The following is an 18192-nucleotide window of genomic DNA, read 5'->3' as shown; positions in this document are numbered from 1 at the left end:
TTTGTCCTCTTCAGAAAACACGTCGGTCTTTATCAGTATTCAACAGGGATTATGGTTAGTAACAAATAAGACATGTAAACCTCTGTGAATCCGATCCAACCGTGAAATAAAATCAGGAACCAAATAACAGTCCCGGCCTACCAAAGCGAGGGATCACAAAGCATTTGTTATACAGTGCTGTCACATGATAAAGTTAATCATTAACCATTTCAGACTCGTTTTCGTCCAAACAGAGCACCAATGACGCCACGCGCAATATTTTTAGATATAAACGACGCAAGATTATAAGATCTTTCGTTTGTGCTAAAATCTGCTCACAATCTCTTTCTGATCACGATAACTTCAGTGCTCAGTTTCATTTCCCATGTAGATGAAAGTAAGAAATTTATATTGCCTGTTATGCCTTGGCTTGTCTGCTGCCCGTTGGTGGGTCGTCAGTTCAGCATATGCTGTTTGTTAGTCGACCTCAATGCTGATGTTTAGAAGTCTGATTTTATTTGCAAGAGGTTTACATTTTATATGTAATTTTTAATGTAAACGTTGATTCTTTGTAATCAGAAATTACAATTGCAATTTATGATCTGCACCTTTTGGCAGAGTTACTTAAGAACATTTCCTTTCAGAGACAAAATTCTTCATGACATTTCTGGAGAGGCACATCGTTAAGAAAAAGATATTACAATTACTTCCGACAAAAAATGACACCAAATATGATAATAACGACGAAATTAAGTGAAGTGGAAACGGGCATCGACAAGTGAAATGTTTCTTTATGCATGACTCACAAAGTTAAGCATAACCAAAATTGAGGAATATTATGACCATTGAAGCATTTTATATTATATCTGCCGATATTGTGCGTAAAGCTGTTAGAAATTGAAAGTGAAGGGTTTGTATTGGCATGAGTGTGGGAACCACTTTATGAATGAACAACAAATACCCTTGATGACAAGTCATGTTATATAAGCCTGACACATTGTATAGAACAACTATTAGCACAGGATATCCAGTGCAGGCTATCTGTACATTACAAGCTGAATTGAGTATTCATGGCATTTTCTGGTGTAAAGATGATAAACTGTAGCAGAAGCAAAACAAATAGATAGTGCTACTTGAACTAAAAAGATGACGAACTAAGCTGAGGATTTTATCACAAAGTTTCAAGCATTTAAGACTTGAAGGAGAAGGCTACGCGTCCTCTGAATGATACGGCTTTTTAAAATAGTTCTGTTCTCTTAAGTTAAATGCCCGAGCGTGATCGATACTCGGCTGCTCAGCAGTACAGTTTTAAAATTGAATATAGAATAGTAATACAGATAGTCGAGAGGAATGTTTAGTTGTAAAAGGGAACAGATTGCATGATAGACTGTAAAAACGGCCGATAGAGGTCGCTGTAACATGAAGAATTGAAATTTTCAACATTCGAGTTCCGTATTGAACTCAGAACAGAAATTTGAATCGTAATGTTGAAAAATTGAATTCAGAATAGGACGGTAAAATAGAAAGTAGTAATTTTGACATGGATTGGACAACATAATCTCTTTCTGTTTAAATGCACGTTTTATAGTTTAAGCACATATTAAAACACCACAGTTTGCTTTCACACAAAGTTTATGTTTAACAGACTTCAAATATAGCATTCTCTTTTCACGATATCAATGTTTTTCGGTCGAGTTTACAACAGTGTACTTGTTACAACTTAACATATTTCGAAATTCTTTATTTATGCATCATGCTTATTGTCTTGTTATTGTTTAAATAATAAAACTGTAAACTAAAATTGCAGTAAAGACCAACGTCAGCAATGTCGTACCGTTCTGAAAGCGATATTGATGGAAGAGCCCCCTTGCGACCAACAACTCCCTCTGATACTGACACGCAGTTGAAACATGGCAGCTTGTCCACGACAGGACAATTTGCCTACTCCGTATAAAATTCCCGAAAACTGCGGAACTCATTACCAATGTTGAGAAATCTGTGCTCCGTACGTTTCCGCACACATATATCTGTGAAAATCGTCGATTTTTACGACAGGTTTTATAAAATTGCATGTACGACTGGAATTTTCCTTAAAATGTCATTATTTTGTGTTGTAAGTATACAAAATAATGATTTTACCCAAAATTATAAACTCTATGGTAGAAGTACAAGTAAAATTCAAATCTATCTACAGTCTGTCAGTTGCATTGTGTTGTGTAAAATTAGTCTGGAAGATGTAGATTTTCACCACAAATATACCTGCAGACTTTACATGTTGTATTGTCATGTCTGCTTCTATGTATGTTTCTGTACACTCATGCACACATCTGTGAAAGTAAAAAAAAATTATGCTGACAAATATTTCACAAAAAATTGCAACAGGCTGCAGTTGGAAAATGAACAAAAATGATTAATAAGAATCAGTGTTTAATTTTAAAAAGTTTGGTAAAACAGTCATTCTAAGTGAGAACATTATTTTCGATCCAACATAACATTGGTGAATAAGAAAAACTGTCGGCGTGACAACAAAAAATACCCATTTACAGCCTGGCAGTTGCAATGAGTTGTGTAAAATTTGTCAGAAAATCTGTAGATTTTCACTAAAGATATCTCTACAGAGTTGACATGATGTGGTGTCATGTCTGCTTATATGTACAGTAGTTTAATACAGTGTGGCTGTGTTACAACTAATCTGTATGGATTATCCTTACACAGTGCAATGTAACAGGGTTTCTCTAACTGACCCTGACCTTTATAGCTGAGAAATTCACCATCACAATTGAAGTGAACCACTCTATTCCCACTCCAATCACAAACATATATGCCATCTTGTTGGTGATCAAAACACAAACCCCAAGGCCACTCTAAGTGTCCCTTGCCAATGTCTCTTATACTTTGCATCTGGTGATTCAAAACATGAACACATTTCCTGCCAATGCCTCTATCTGATACAAAAATACATTTCTTATTCACAATCAGATCACAGGGATTTATGACTTGTCCTTCTTCAGTTCTTGCAATGTGTTCACCAGATTTATTATATTTTCTCACATATCCATTCAAGTCACCAATGAATATAAAACCATCAGGACTCAAGCTGATACCTCTTGGATCAATTCCTTCTTTAAAATCTTGCTTTGTCCAGAACTCACCACAACTTGGCCATTCCCGTAATCACTCATAAAGTATTGGTCATTGTCTTCATCCACTGTGACATCCTCCGGATTAAATGGATTTGGGAATGCATGGAATTGTAAGATGAGATCACAGCAGAGTTTGATTGGATCAATAACCTGAACTCTACGATTCCATTCATCACATATAACCCATTGACCGTTGTTCTTGATGTATATTCCCATGGCCCAATCAAATCGTCCCGGCATTGATCCTTTCCCAAACACTTCCAGGACACTTTCCTTGACGGGATAACCTAGTAGCAACACAAAAACATAAACAAACGTCAAAGGTCAATTTGTAAACTACATTATCTAAGGACTGGTAAATTTCTTCGGCCAGTCCTTTATGAAGTCAAACATTTTCAGATCTCACAAATTTTGACTGAATGTAATCTTCTTTGGTTTACACAAACACATGGAACATGTAAAGGATAAGCTTCCTTACATTGTTATGTAAGTCACGTGTTTCCATGGCAACACAATTCTATTTTATTGATGGAAATGTGTCCATAAAGTAAGTAATTGTATTGTTTTGTTGATGTGTTACTGGTGGAGCAGTCAGCTTGCAAACAATCTTGTCATGATTTGATTTCATCAGCACTTCATAGTTTATTACTGTGTATGTTTTGTTGGGTTGTTTTTGTAATTAAACCAGATACTTTTATCGAAATTTTACTTACCTAATTCATAGTTTATTTCATTTGTGATGTCGGGATTGTTAAAATAATTTTTATTCACTTGTTTCTACTTCTCTGTCAAAATAATATCAGACCGTAGATCTTTTGTTTCGTTTTATGATGTCAAACATTTTAATACTAAAAGGATGTTTTATTTTGTTTGTTTTGTCAGGACATTTTAAGATAATTTTTTGTGTACCAGTATCTACTTCTCAATCCAATGATGTCAGACTGTAGATCTGCGTTTATGATGTCAATATTTGATGCTGAAGGGATGTTCATTTGTTTGTTGTGTTGGTCATATTGGAATGATGTTTTGTGTCCTAGTTTCTACTCCATCCAAAATCATATAAGACTGTAGATCTGTAGTTTCCGTCTATGATGTCAATATTTTATTGCTAAACTGATTGTTATTGGTTGTGGATTGATGTATGCCTCCATAAATGAGTTTTAACCAATTGACATGTTTTTACAAAGTATCTGCTAGAAATTTTAAAATCCCCACTAATGCCTTTTTAGATGCGCTGTCAGAGACACAGAGCTTATCAAATAGGTTGATTTTCCATCGCCCGTCCGTCGTCCGTGAACAATTGCCTTCTCCTCTGAAGCATCAAATTTGGCTGCTGTGAAATTTGACATGAGTTCACTTTGGGTGACCATACTTTAGTTTGTCCGAATCGTCGTGAAATTTGCACATTTGCATTTTGGGAGCATTTAATGCTGTTTTTGTAAAAACATTCTTCTCTGAAACCTCGTGTCCGAAATGCAGTTTACTTAGAGTGACTTCAGTTGATTTATTAAAATCGCGGTGACAATTGCATATTTGTATTTTTAAGGCATTTTTGTCATTTTTGATCAAAAATGTTTTCCTCAGGAAGTACTGTTCTAATAACTTTGAAATTCGGTATACAGATTTCTACAAATGAACGTAATGTAATATATTGAAATTATGTTGAAATCTGCAATTTTGTATTTTTGGGGCAATATTTGCCATTTTTGGTCCAAAAATACCTTTCTCAAAAAGTACTCATCTGATAGCTTGGAAATGTGCTGTATGGGTTCCTACAGATGAACTAAATGTGATATTTATGATGAAATCTGCAATTTAGTATTTTTGGGGCAATTTTTGCTATTTTGGTCTAGAAATGTCTTTCTCAAATACTGCATGTCTGATAGCTTTTATATTCTGTATACGGGTTCCAAGAGGATATTCTATATTAAAATGATGATGAAATATGCACTTTTAACTGATTTTTGGGAGGCAACATTTGCCATTTGTGTCAGAAAATTCAATTCTCAAAAATCTATTATCAGGTAGCTTAGGTTGATGTGTTCACAGAGAGGATCTTCATGTGATATGTTCAAATTATGATGAAATCTTCAATTGTGTATTTTTACAGCTATTTTTGCAATTTTTGTCTAGCCAACGTAATGAGCTATCAAAAATTTTCACCTTCTTCATCTATACGAGTCAATATCAGCCGCTAGTTCGCTTGTTCAGGAAAATATGCAAAATGTCTACTATAATGTCCTCAGGAAGCCTTCAGAAACAGTAGTTGTACCAAAGATGTCGTAAAACAAAGAGAAATAAGTAACTGTCTTTCATCCTAAGCTGAAATAAAATCTATTCACTGATTCATCATAAACGTCCACATTCTATAGGTGCTAAAGTTACCGGTATGTATGTGATGCAAACCTGAATATTCCTGTAGTCAATTCAAATTTACTGACGGACAGTACAGAGTTTTGTTAAATAAAAGTCAATCAGCATGATTTTCACCAGTGGTTTTCATACTTTTTTTCCTTACAGAAGATAAAATGATGTCAAAGTTTGTTGCCCGAATACTTTATACTAGTTATGTTACTAGGTTTGTGATTTTATATTATTTTGTATATTTGCATACAAATCTTCCAAACGTTTTGGTGGTACCATGGAGGTAGAGACAAGAATCTCAATGGATGTACTTTGCTAGTCAATGCACTATGAATTACTGAATCTAATTGAACCACTCTTTCATAGGGTAGGGGCTTAGCTGAGCTGTTTTGTCTTTTGTCTGATGTCTTCATTAGCTGGTATCTGTACGATGTGAGTTTGATGTGAGTTTGAATGACATTGAGAATTTAATGAAATTTTACTTGCTTATAGCTAAAATCATTGAAAACATCACTGATATGACTTGGAGGCACTGAGATATCTTAATGATGAGTGGTTTTGACCCTGAAATCTTTCCTACTTGTAGGTAATTAGTTACTGCATGTGTTGAAATTGGTTCCAATGGCAAATTACTGGACTTTAAACATTTACCAAACAGACACCATGCACAGACTAATAAGTGAGCTGAAAAATAATCAACTTTGAGTTCTAGTAATGATATCTCCAGTCTTTGATTGTGAGTTGACCATGTACTGATATATCCCCTGTATTCACAACACCAGCTGATGTAACCCAGCTGTGATCAGAATTTAACTGTTTCTATTTCAACTTGTATTCTCATTTTCGGAGTTCCAGTAATGATATCTCCAGTCTTTGATTGTGAGTTGACCATGTACTGATATATCCCCTGTATTCACAACACCAGATGATGTGACCAAGCTGTGATCAAAATTTAACTCTGTTTCTATTTCAACTTCTGTTCTCACTTTCAGAGTTCTAGTAATGATATCTCAAGTCGTTGATTGTGAGTTGACCATGTACTGATATATCCCCTGTATTCACAACACCAGATAATGTGACCAAGCTGTGATCAAAATTTAACTCTGTTTCTATTTCAACTTCTGTTCTCACTTTCAGAGTTCTAGTAATGATATCTGCAGTCTTTGATTGTGAGTTGACCATGTACTGATATATCCCCTGTATTCACAACACCAGCTGATGTGACCCAGCTGTGATCAAAATTAAACTGTTTCTATTTCAACTTCTGTTCTGATTTTCAGAGTTCTAGTAATGATATTCCAGTCTTTGATTGAGAGTTGACCATGTACTGATATATCCCCTGTATTCACAACACCAGCTGATGTGACCCAGCTGTGATCAGAATTTAACTGTTTCTATTTCAACTTCTGTTCTCAATTTTAGAGTTCTAGTAATGATATCTCCAGTCTTTGATTGTGAGTTGACCATGTACTGATATATCCCCTGTATTCACAACACCAGATGATGTGACCCAGCTGTGATCAAAATTTAACTCTGTTTCTATTTCAACTTCTGTTCTCACTTTCAGAGTTCTAGTAATGATATCTGCAGTCTTTGATTGTGAGTTGATCATGTACTGATATATCCCCTGTATTCACAAGACCAGCTGATGTGACCCAGCTGTGATCAAAATTAAGCTGTTTCTATTTCAACTTCTGTTCTCATTTTCAGAGTTCTAGTAATGATATCTGCAGTCTTTGATTGTGAGTTGACCATGTACTGATATATCCCCTGTATTCACAACACCAGCTGATGTGACCAAGCTGTGATCAAAATTTAACTCTGTTTCTATTTCAACTTCTGTTCTCACTTTCAGAGTTCTTGTAATGATATCTCAAGTCGTTGATCGTGAGTTGACCACATACTGATATACCGGGCCCTTTATTAACAACACCTTCTGATGATTTGAATTTAACCCTGGTTCTACCTTATAATTCAGAGTGTTAGTACTGATATCTCTCGCCCAAGACTTGCTCCAAGTCTGGTAAGGGCATATAAATATTAAATAAGAAAATTAAAATTGAAGGAATAAATTTCAGTAAACTGTTGCTTTATGGTTAGTTGATCGTGTAATTGAAACATATAATATCCTTTTGAAGGCTATTGTGTAGATAGAGCGGACATTAAATCTACAGACTAGAGTCAGTGTACATCGCAGGGTTATATGTTTCTATAAATATGTTAGGCCTTCTATGCATGCATGAAAGGGCAGGCAGAGTTTCACCAGGATTTTTTCATGACCATTGAATGTGTTGTACTTGATTACGGAAGATTTATCTCATGAATGTTCGTCATGGTAACTTCATGACTCTAGTTTTTCAAGTTGGGTAAATTATCGACCTGATCGAGTCAAACAGAAAACCTTGTATCCGTGGAACTTGGCGGCATCGTATAGTGGAGGCCTACTGATATCTCCATTGCCCCGTGTCTTTTAATACCATAATGTGTGAATTAATAGTTGGATTACAGTACTGACTTATCCCTGACAGGTTGAGATTTTGTTTCCGGATGATGCCAAGAAAACCATTCTGATCAAATTTTGAGAACTACCTGATCAGATTGGCGTGATTATTGATGTGATTTACTGTTTGTATCATTAGCCTGTGGTCTTTGTTAATCATTTGCTTACAAAGTATGCTTTTTTCAACAAACAGCATCACTCCTAACACTAGAAACCTGGGCATTTGCAAACTGCTCCAGTCACCTGAGCCTTCCATTAACAACCGTGATGTATGTCTACGGGAAGCTATGCATGCCTAGAATTAAGTTTCATGCCAACAATATTTTCAATATTCTCTTCTTTTAGAAATATTTATTAAAACTATATCATGCTTTGTCAAAATTGACTAATGATTACTTTACTTTTCTGTCCTGCATATAGTATACGGTCAAGTCTGTGTGATATTCTGACCAATAGTAGCTCTGTGGATGATGTCACTTTTGTTGGCTACAAGTCTTCTTTGTTAATGGATGATAGCTAAGATAAGTAATATTTCTCAACTGCATTTTATGCCATGTATTTGATAAATTCTGAACAAACTTTGTCAACAACTTACACTGAACTTATACTACACAGCTAGTTAGAAAGCCATACAGAGTTTCCAGGACATGCCTATATACAACATGGTCTGTTTAGAAACAGTAACAAACTGTGAAAGTTAAATAACCTATGGTAAAGAAAACTTGGACACATTTCAGAGTTGTATCAACAGAACTGAATCAGGTCTGATAGTACAGGACTGTACACAGAGGTTAACTTTCTGACAGTATCCAGTGCTGCGGATTCTCGACTGAAACATGGTTGCATATCCAGTACAGTGTCCTCCTTATACAGGTACAGAGACAGATAGAAATTTCAGACCCTGTCACATCACTGTCTGCAAGTCATGCCCTCACAATGCTGGGGAAACAGATCTGTATATCTATTCAAGTTGTCACAGCAAATATGATGTCTTTGCTGACAAAGCCCTTTAGCACGTGGTAACAATGTGTCAGGGCCTGTCACAGAGCCTGTCACAGTAGTGGAATGGTTGTTTGCTACAGGTATGTACAAGCGTGGTATACAGGTACAGGCACAGCTACATAGGTACTTATTCAGGAAATCTTGATGATTAAACTTCTGAGATGATTGTTTTATTTAAGATAGAATGCACCTCGGGGACAAATATTGAAATTTTAAATTTTTTGTGATCTACCACTTGTTGGTCTCGTTTTAGAGCTCTCGTACAAAGGAAAACTTTTACCGTCTTAGTTTTTCTAAAATGTAAAATTTAACTTCCCCCATAGAGTTAACACAGCAATAGCGACCATTTGGAATTTCAAATGTCGTAAAATGTTGGGTAATTTGTTTTGCTAGATCCAAACTTTGCACTGTGACCCCTGATTTTTTTATTGTTGATTTGTTAAAAGAACGGTTTCAAGTTTCATTTAGGAAAGTTTGAGCATAGGTTTAAGTATTTCACTTTTGAGGCGCATACTGCCTTAAGACGTAATTCTCAAGTAAGAGTTTGGCAACAAAAGTTTTTGAGAAGCCAGTCAATCAGTGCATTGGAAAGGATGTTAAAGTAGAGTGTTTGGACTCTCACCCTTTTTAGTTCTGTATTATATTGGTCTACCACTAATCGGGGCAAATTCTGAAGCTCTTAGAGAATGTGACGTTTTCTCTGACTTAGTTTATGAAAATTGCGAATTGTATTTTTTCCCCGTCGAGATAACACATGGATGGTGGTAATTAACTGTGAATGTCAAATATTGATAAATATTGGGTAATTTATTTCTCTAGTATCAAAATTTAGAACCTTGAACCTCGAGTTTTACTTTTGATTTTAAAAAGGAATGGTTGAAATTTTGCTTGAGGAAAATTTGAGCAAAAGTTCAAAACCTTCATTTTTTGAGCAGTGAGTTACATTAAGTAACGGTAGATTTTTGGATTTACTGAGATTGATATTTTTAGACATGAGAATCCTATTGTACATGACATCAAAAGCACAAATATGAATTTTATCATTGCTTTGTAATCACACAGAGAGATTTAATAAATTATGTACACCAACATCTTCGAGACATAAACTGTCATGCTACGTGGATTAAATCTGCCACAGCCCAATGATTACTTGACACTAGATTGCTAAATGTAAAAGTTGTAGGTCATGTCTTGAAAAATGCCCTCATCATGTATGGTAACCATCATTGAAATCACAGCAGTTGCTATGAACAAATAATATTTCATCAGAAAATGCGCTGTGCCAGCTTTAGTTTCAAAACCGTTTCCAAACTCTTACTGCAGAATGTCTAAAAAAGTAAATGAAACAAGCTAGTGATAATTTTTGTTAAGCAACTCAATTACCATGCCACTACAACTTTATAAGGCTTTGACGTTATATCAGATGAAATGGAAGTTTTGATTATAGAAAAATTAAGGCTTTGCATATACACCAATTGTATTTGATTAACCCTTTGAGAGCTGTAATTTTTCATGCCAAAATGTTAGTGCAACACATAACTAATTTTTATGAATGTTTCTGTTACACTGTGTCATCAATATTTTGGCAAAAATCTGAAAATAACCTGACTGGGGTATATCTTAGAAAGAAGACTAAAATTGATTTTTGCGCTCAAAGGGTTGAGCGTTAGAATGCTTCACACAGTTATTGGTGGGTGTCCGTGTGACCCCTGGATTACTCCAGTTCAAAACAGAGGTCCGCACTCGAATACTGTGGATTCACAGCTAGTGTTGTCTTTTGATTACATATGCAAATGGCTTGTACACGTCCTCCAACAATGTTTAGCCATCATAGAAGCAGACGGCACAAAAGTAATTGCAATTGGAGTATTTCCATATATTATTAATTTAATGAGAGCTAAGCCGTCAATACTGAGTGCATTGAATTTTAGCAGACTTCTAAGGTACATTTGTCAGCTTAGCTTTGGTCGTGATGTAATTTTGTTGATGACATGTTGATAAATAAATCATTTGCACAATTATAAAATGTTGTAATAAGTTCATATGTCAAAAGTGAATACACTGCATTTGAACAGTTCTCTGAGGTACACTGATACTGTCACTGAGATTGAATTTGAAATGTCTGATGAACATGACATATGATGAATACCGTAGCTCATTTGCATATTGAATTATATTCAGTATTTAAAAGAAGGTCAAATATCAAAGCTGAGTTTGAACAGGTACGACACCGATGAATGACCTGTGTCTAGTGCATACTTTGATGGCACGCATATACGGTCTGTGATTTATAACAGTGAATACATGAAGTGATAAAGGATCAGAACCAGCTTTAACTTTTGACCTGTGGTAGTTTGAGATGTCTCTACGTTTTACTGACCCTGAACAGGTGTTTGAAGAACACAGTTTGAAAATGCTGAGCCAATGATTCATCTTAAAATATTTTGCTTATTGTATGAGCCAAGAAAAAGTAGAAAAATTGCCGAAAAAATTGTCCTTTTGTCAACATTTTGAAAGACAGTTAAAAATTGCACTGAATTACTCACTGCCATCTTAGGGCAATAGAATACTTCACTGGACATTGCTGAACTTATATTCATTTTCTCTAACCAGGAACATACCATTAAGCGGAACATACCCATTAAGCGGAAATATTAAAAGGAAAAATAGCATTGCAATAATTTTTATGTTGATATATCCTAATATGGTATTTGTGCGCATCCTAAAAATTACTTTTACAAGAATTCTCTTTGGGAAAGTAACTAACCTTTTTAGGTCAAAATAATGGAAAAAACTGACAGACAGTTATTACTCTCGTATAAATTAAAGAAAACAAGAGTTTTAATGCAATTGACAGTGTTGTGATTATTATAGGGAATAGACGAAACAATAAAATATAAATACAAAATAAAATAGCACACTACAAAGTAAACATTTCCAAAAAGCTTGCCAAGTCTCGGTAGCATAAATATGGACAAATGAGTCAATAATTTTTATATTAATGTTTTGTTTGTCAAGGTTTCATAATGAAGATATGTAGGGAATGGCCTGGAAGAAATTTTATAAAATTAAGTGCATTTCCAAAATGCTGCAGCCAACACAAACTGAATTTGTGAAATCATTGAATGAGTTAAAGTTGACAACTTAGATTAAATTTATTGAAAAAAAATTACAACTTGGTAATATCTTCTCTCATTTTCAGTAAAACAGGACTTCAGTTGCTCGATACTGGACAAGATCTTGATACATCACAAACCAACAGTCCCACCAGGAGGCAAACTACTCAGAAGACCTTTTCTATCAGAGCTTTTGTACACTGACAGGTCTACAAGGACAACAGATGACATCACGTTTGACCTTTGGATATTTTGCTGACGGCTACACTGGTACCGAAGGTTTATTTTCGCAGAGAGCAATGTCTCAATATAAAGGTTATCACAGAAACGTGTCAACATCCTTCTGTATATAGTTTATATTTGAGGAATGTTGATACTAGATTCTTCAATATAGTTGTCTACAATTTCAAATGGAATGGGCTCTGTCGTTTCTTACAATGTAGACTAACCAAATTGCAATTGACACATTTCCAAACACGACAAAAATTTCTACTCCTCATCACCTGAAATACAGCTTTGAGCAGCAATCAAACACCAGGATGAAATCATGACAACAAACCCTATGAATGAAAACACTGCAGTGAAGCCTGATGATAACAGAGCTGATTCTTTGATGTCATGCTGTGAGATTTTTACGATCGCGTCTCTCATCACTATATAGTACAAGGCGACAAGAACCACGTATTTAAGCACAGTTAATGAAATAAATTTCAAAAAGTGCTAAACTAAGGCGAGCATGACTCCATCAACTAATCAGTGAATACATAAAACCGTATACTTGTCTTAACCACTCGCATCGGACAAAAGCAGACGGGAATTTCATATTGGCATTTTTCAGGCGTTATTTTTGATTTCAATTATTGCAATAAGGCTTATTAAAAACATCTTGTGCCACTGCTTTGAAATCTACTTTAAAGGTTTCTTGGGAATCGACTTTGACAATAAGTGAAATAGTTTGATGTGGGTAGGAACATGCCTAATTCTGGACAGAACTATGGTGTAACATTATGAACAAAATGCGCCTGGCATTTTCCATTATGTGCGTGAAATAACGACAAGGCTCCTAGGCAGAGAATTAAGATCAGTTAGAGATTTATGGTGCTCCAATTATTTGTTAATAAATCTTAATCAGATCAGAACATAATGTTGTTGACACTATTCTTATATCCAAAGACGTCAATGTCAAGAATTTATTGGGATATTGTTAATTTAGGATCCTTGTCTCTACAGGGTGGAAGGAGGTTTAATTTTACCTACGAGTATTGCTTCTTGTGACGTTTGTGACCAAATATCTCGTCTTTTACGACTGTTAATAATTGACCTTATATAAATGATATATGGTCTGAAAAAACGACTGGACAGTAAAGTTCAGAAAGGCCAGATAGGAAATGCAAGTAGCAATTTTTCCACCATTTTGCTAGCCTAGACCCTATTCTTTGCTTTTGACCTTCGTCCGTAGTAATGACGAAGGTCGAAAGCGGAGTATAGAGTCTAGGCATGGAGCTAAAAACGTTAAACTTTCTAGCTCCATGGTCTAGACTACCAGTTTGCAGGATTGTTGGCAGAAAAAACTAAAAATCGATCGATAACTTTTAGTTCATGCCATACCACTTTTAAATCGAACGATTGTAAAGGTAAAGTCGTGCTTTTATGTCCCTTACAAGTTTGATTTGTGAGCTGGTATTCTCACACTATGTATATATTAAGAATGGCGTGTACCGTCCGCCCCTGTACCTTGGTACCTGCCTGCACATTAAGCTATTAGTAGTCTTAGGTGTATGCATCGAGTTCTCAGCTGTTATCACGCATCACACGACATGCACGACTTCAGCCGACATCAATATACTTGAAACAGCATTAATTGTAGCTACAGTCGACCCCGGGCGTCGACCTCCGTTAAAAGCCACCGTACGCACACTCTTCAACTGTACACGAATTACGGTGTCTTCTTTGGATTAGATTACAGAAACCACACGCTAACCTTTCACCTAATACTGAATCATGGCCTAACTGACATATTACCAACCTTGTGTAGCTCGTTCTACATCACTCTGCAACTCATTGATGAGTGTCTCCCTGGCTACACTCTTTTCCTTTAGAGGTATAGCCTGGTTTGTGATTTCTTCCCTCTGCATCATCAGCTTTTGACCAGCTTCATGCAGGACTGCTTTGCAGGTAGCAGAATGTTTACCGGCATGAATTTTCAGCTGGACAAACTCATCCTCGACTTTATGGAAAGAACTGGCATCAGCTTTCAGAGTCCTGATGAGTTCTTCCTTTGTACTTTGAGAGTTCCCGAACTTGGCTTCTTTGAAATACACATCAGGTCTGACTTCCCATCGCTTTGTGACAAACTTTGTCCTGTGGCCCTGTAACTCCTCCACACTGAAGTCATCTCTGCTCAGTATATCAAAGATGGTTTCGTTGTCCTGTATTTGCATCCGTGACAGGGATAGATCTAGACTGTCCACTGTATGGTGCCGGGTAATATCCTCACGCGGTGCAGCCTTCAGTTCAGTTATTGCAGCAACACTACGTCGACGAGTTGGAGTTGGCACTGAACCTGTTGAGTTGAGTACAAATCACAACGTCTCAAAAATACGAAGTGCGTTTTCTAGGAGGCCAACTCTACTGTGATAATCGATATGGAATTATATGAATCACTGATTCGAATTATTTCTGATACTCCTCAGTGAATGACAGGGGAACAAAGAGAATCCATGTTCGTGATTTCGGTTCTACCTTCAACATTTGGCACAGCGATTTTATAATTATATATAATCCCATGGTATTTTCTCTGTTTGACGTCATCGTATACGAGTGTTTTTCGCGGAGCCGTGCAACTTCGAGCCGAAGGCGAGAAGTTGTGCGGCTCCGCGAAAAACACGAGTATACGATGACGTCAAACAGAGAAAAATATCATGGGATTATATATTTATCACATGAACAGTCTTCTTATTTTCTTTTGATGTGAATGGATCAAAATTATCGTAACAAATTGCATGAATTTCGTCGCTATTTGTGTTTTACTCACGCGGATTACTTTCATTTAAAGAGTAAAGCGGCCCGTCACCCAGGAGATACTTTCATTCATAAATCCCATCAAGCTGAAATTTGCTACATGAAATGGTATCTCCACCAACCAGACATACGGATTCTGTCACGTGAACCTGTCAATCATTGTCTCGCGCTGTACCGATGCCAAGGCAAGTCGGCCATCGGTACGGTGAGTGGTGGACATAACTTTCATGATCGTACTAGCGACGGATAGCATAGTATTCAGAGTTATTCAGAATATTTACAAATAGATTTTGAAGTAAATGCAACGACACGATCGAAACAGTAATTCTCATTCTCAGAGATTCCGTGGCTTTTCAAAATATCACACAAGTTTACGACCGTGGCGAGCGCGAAATATTCTGTTCGATGACACACAGAGTGTACCTCAGGCTCATTGCATGTTTATGCCCACCCCCCGGCCACAACGCTGCCGTCACCGGTCTCTGCCATGCCGGTGTCAACTCGTTAATCCCGATCTCGGTCGTCAATGTTTTCGTCTTAAGGACTTTGATGTTTGCAGTGACATATATCTCACCCGTAGATACATGTACATCCTAATTTTACTTGACGGAAACTCTGTTTTGAGTGTTGTCTGAGTCAACTTTCGAAGTACATCGGATTCCACAGCGCTGCAATGCATATATGTCTTCGCTATACAGCCTTACGCCGCGCTACAGGTTTGATTCCGAGCAAGAATTTACAGAATTTGTTGTATGATGAAGGAAATTTATCGTTTTTAGTCGAATGACTTTATGCTTGTGCCTGTATGTCGCTTTCCCGATGATTATACTGTACTCATATCAGTAGAACTTCCGTTGAGGTGTAGATTTCAGGTTTATCGCCAACCGGGATCGCCAGGTACGACATCGACATTGAGCGTTACGAGGCGACGTGGCTGGATCGGCGGTATTCGGGGCGGTATCCCCATTCGATTCCCGATAACAGCTATAGTTTTAGCGACTAGAAATTTCGCTGGACATGCCTTTTATGTTTCCATGTGTGGATTTATCGGGTCACCTTTTTTGTAAAAATGTCATGAGAGCACGGCATCGATCACGACAAATCGGTCTATGTTTACGTCGCGACCCGCATAGTGTATGAACGGTACCATGCAAGAAAAAAGTTCCGGTTGATGACGTACAACAGGGGTAATTCGGATTTCTTATCCGTCCTGTTCTACGTCACACAGGTGGGAATTCGGGCCAGTTCATGTGATAATATCCCTAATGTCCCATAATAGTTACAACCATGTTCATATTTATAATGACGTAACCAAGGTAACTCGAGCACCTGTGTATGCAAACAGACTATTTTCAGAAAGTTTGATAGCCTTTGCATTTTCTATTTGGCCAGCCAACATTTTGTGCCATTTTACATATTTTACAATTTATTGAAATCTACAGTTAAGATAAATGACAATTCGTTCTACTGTAATTTTCCAAGGCTAACTCCTTTTAAATCCTGTTATCTTTTGTAATATTGATTATATTTTACCTAGTGTCTCTGATCGCACATTTTATGTGGATTTTGTCACTTTATAAATGAATAAATTATATTAAATTATTATATTATCATTAGGTAAGAAACAATAGTTTATCTCATCACTTTAGTTTATTTTGTCTAATCTCCTTCGGGTATTTGAAAATGGTGAATAATTTGATATTGAGATATTGAGCAGTTCTTCATCTTTACGTTTAAGGTAGCATGCACCTCGAAAGTGAAAGACCTAAACTTTTGCTCAAACTTTCCTCAATGAAACTTTCAACCATTCTCTTACCAAAGCTAGAATAGAAATCAAGGGTCATTGTTCAAACTTTGGTAAAAGAGAGACACATTACCCAAGTCTAGAGTTCCCGATATTTGAAATTTCAAATAGCCGCCATCCCTGTGTTAACTCTGTGGGGAAAATACTGTTTTGGCAAAACCAAGACGGTGAAAAGTTCTTTTTATCGAGAGCTTTAAAAGAAAATTGATAAAAATTTGAAAGCCCGAATTTTGTGTCTGAAGTGCATTCTCCTTAATACCGCATATTTTGCATGTATGGTCATTACGGTGCTGCACAAAATGTCCGTCCTCAGGGGCAGGGGCGGAGGTAAGGATGACTTGGGCTCAGCATAGCGTTAGATGGTTTTATTTTATTTTAATACGGTTGACTTTGATAAGTATTGCCAATAAAGAATACTGCTAACCTTAGGTGTCTTGGTCTTATGTAAACACTGGTTTTGTAACAATTCGTTTTCTCCTTCGCCGTGTCACGTATTTGTCTTTTGTCAATCTTAGGGGAAGTGCTGTCACTGTGTTGGGTCTATTAATTGATGTGCGTTCGTTGTTGAATTTGCCAATGTTAATCCGATGATAATCTGGTGACAGCCTTCACAGATTATAAATTTACCCTTGTTTCATTAGGCAATCAAACGCATCAGCTAATATATGCAGCATGGTTGATAAAACGTTTACAGATTGAAGATTGTCAAGAGCAGGCTAAGACCAAAACACCAAAGGTTTGTAGAATAAACATTTATAAGCAATACAACACAACACCTACCCACCCCTAGGGACGGATATGTAGGCAGCCCCCTATGGTGTGGTTTCATGAAACGGGTGTATAGCAGACAGTGTTCATTATTTATTGAAAAACTAAGTCAAAAGAATACCTGTGATCAGTGGCAATTCCCTCTTACAGAGTAAATACTCCTGTACTGGAATGTAGATATCAAGGGTTAGGTAGTGAGCTTGAATCTTGCTGAGTAGTGTTGGTGTGATGATTGTAGAATGGATGGTTTTGTCCAGTCGTCCACTGATATACTCACTCCACAGGGCTTCCAGTGCTTCTAAGGATCCACATTTCATTATATATTTCAGACTTCCACGACCAGTTTTCTCCACAGTCAGACCAGGATGTATGCTGCTGAGGACTTCGCCAGTCCCTTCAGTGGTTGGTCGACTTCCCTCAGTTTCGTAAAATCCTTCTTCCAATGTAGACATAGATGCACCATTTACTGCATGTCCTCGAGAAGTCTCAACTTGT

General features: G+C 36.7%; 1 protein-coding gene across 1 annotated transcript; it reads right to left on the bottom strand.

Moving 5' to 3' along the window:
• Window positions 1–2556: 2556 nt before the first annotated feature.
• LOC139130233 (uncharacterized) lies at window positions 2557–18192 on the bottom strand. The gene is made up of 3 exons (XM_070695983.1): window positions 17819–18192; window positions 14131–14667; window positions 2557–3409 (listed from the first exon to the last, which is right to left on the bottom strand). Exons 1-3 carry the CDS (start codon window positions 18147–18149, stop codon window positions 3072–3074), a joined length of 1206 nt encoding a protein of 401 aa, XP_070552084.1. The 5' UTR covers window positions 18150–18192; the 3' UTR covers window positions 2557–3071.

Source organism: Ptychodera flava, chromosome 3, assembly GCF_041260155.1.
Source record: "Ptychodera flava strain L36383 chromosome 3, AS_Pfla_20210202, whole genome shotgun sequence".
NCBI lineage: Eukaryota > Metazoa > Hemichordata > Enteropneusta > Ptychoderidae > Ptychodera > Ptychodera flava.
This window is presented reverse-complemented; position numbering and strand designations above follow the sequence as displayed.

Coding starts and splice junctions, on each gene's coding strand:
- LOC139130233 (XM_070695983.1), bottom strand. CDS start 18,149: ATGTCTACATTGGAAGAAGGATTTTACGAAACTGAGGGAAGTCGACCA. Junction 14,668..17,818: donor GGAATTGCCACTGATCACAG/GTATTCTTTTGA, acceptor TCAACTCAACAG/GTTCAGTGCCAACTCCAACT. Junction 3,410..14,130: donor TGTAGAACGAGCTACACAAG/GTTGGTAATATG, acceptor TGTTGCTACTAG/GTTATCCCGTCAAGGAAAGT.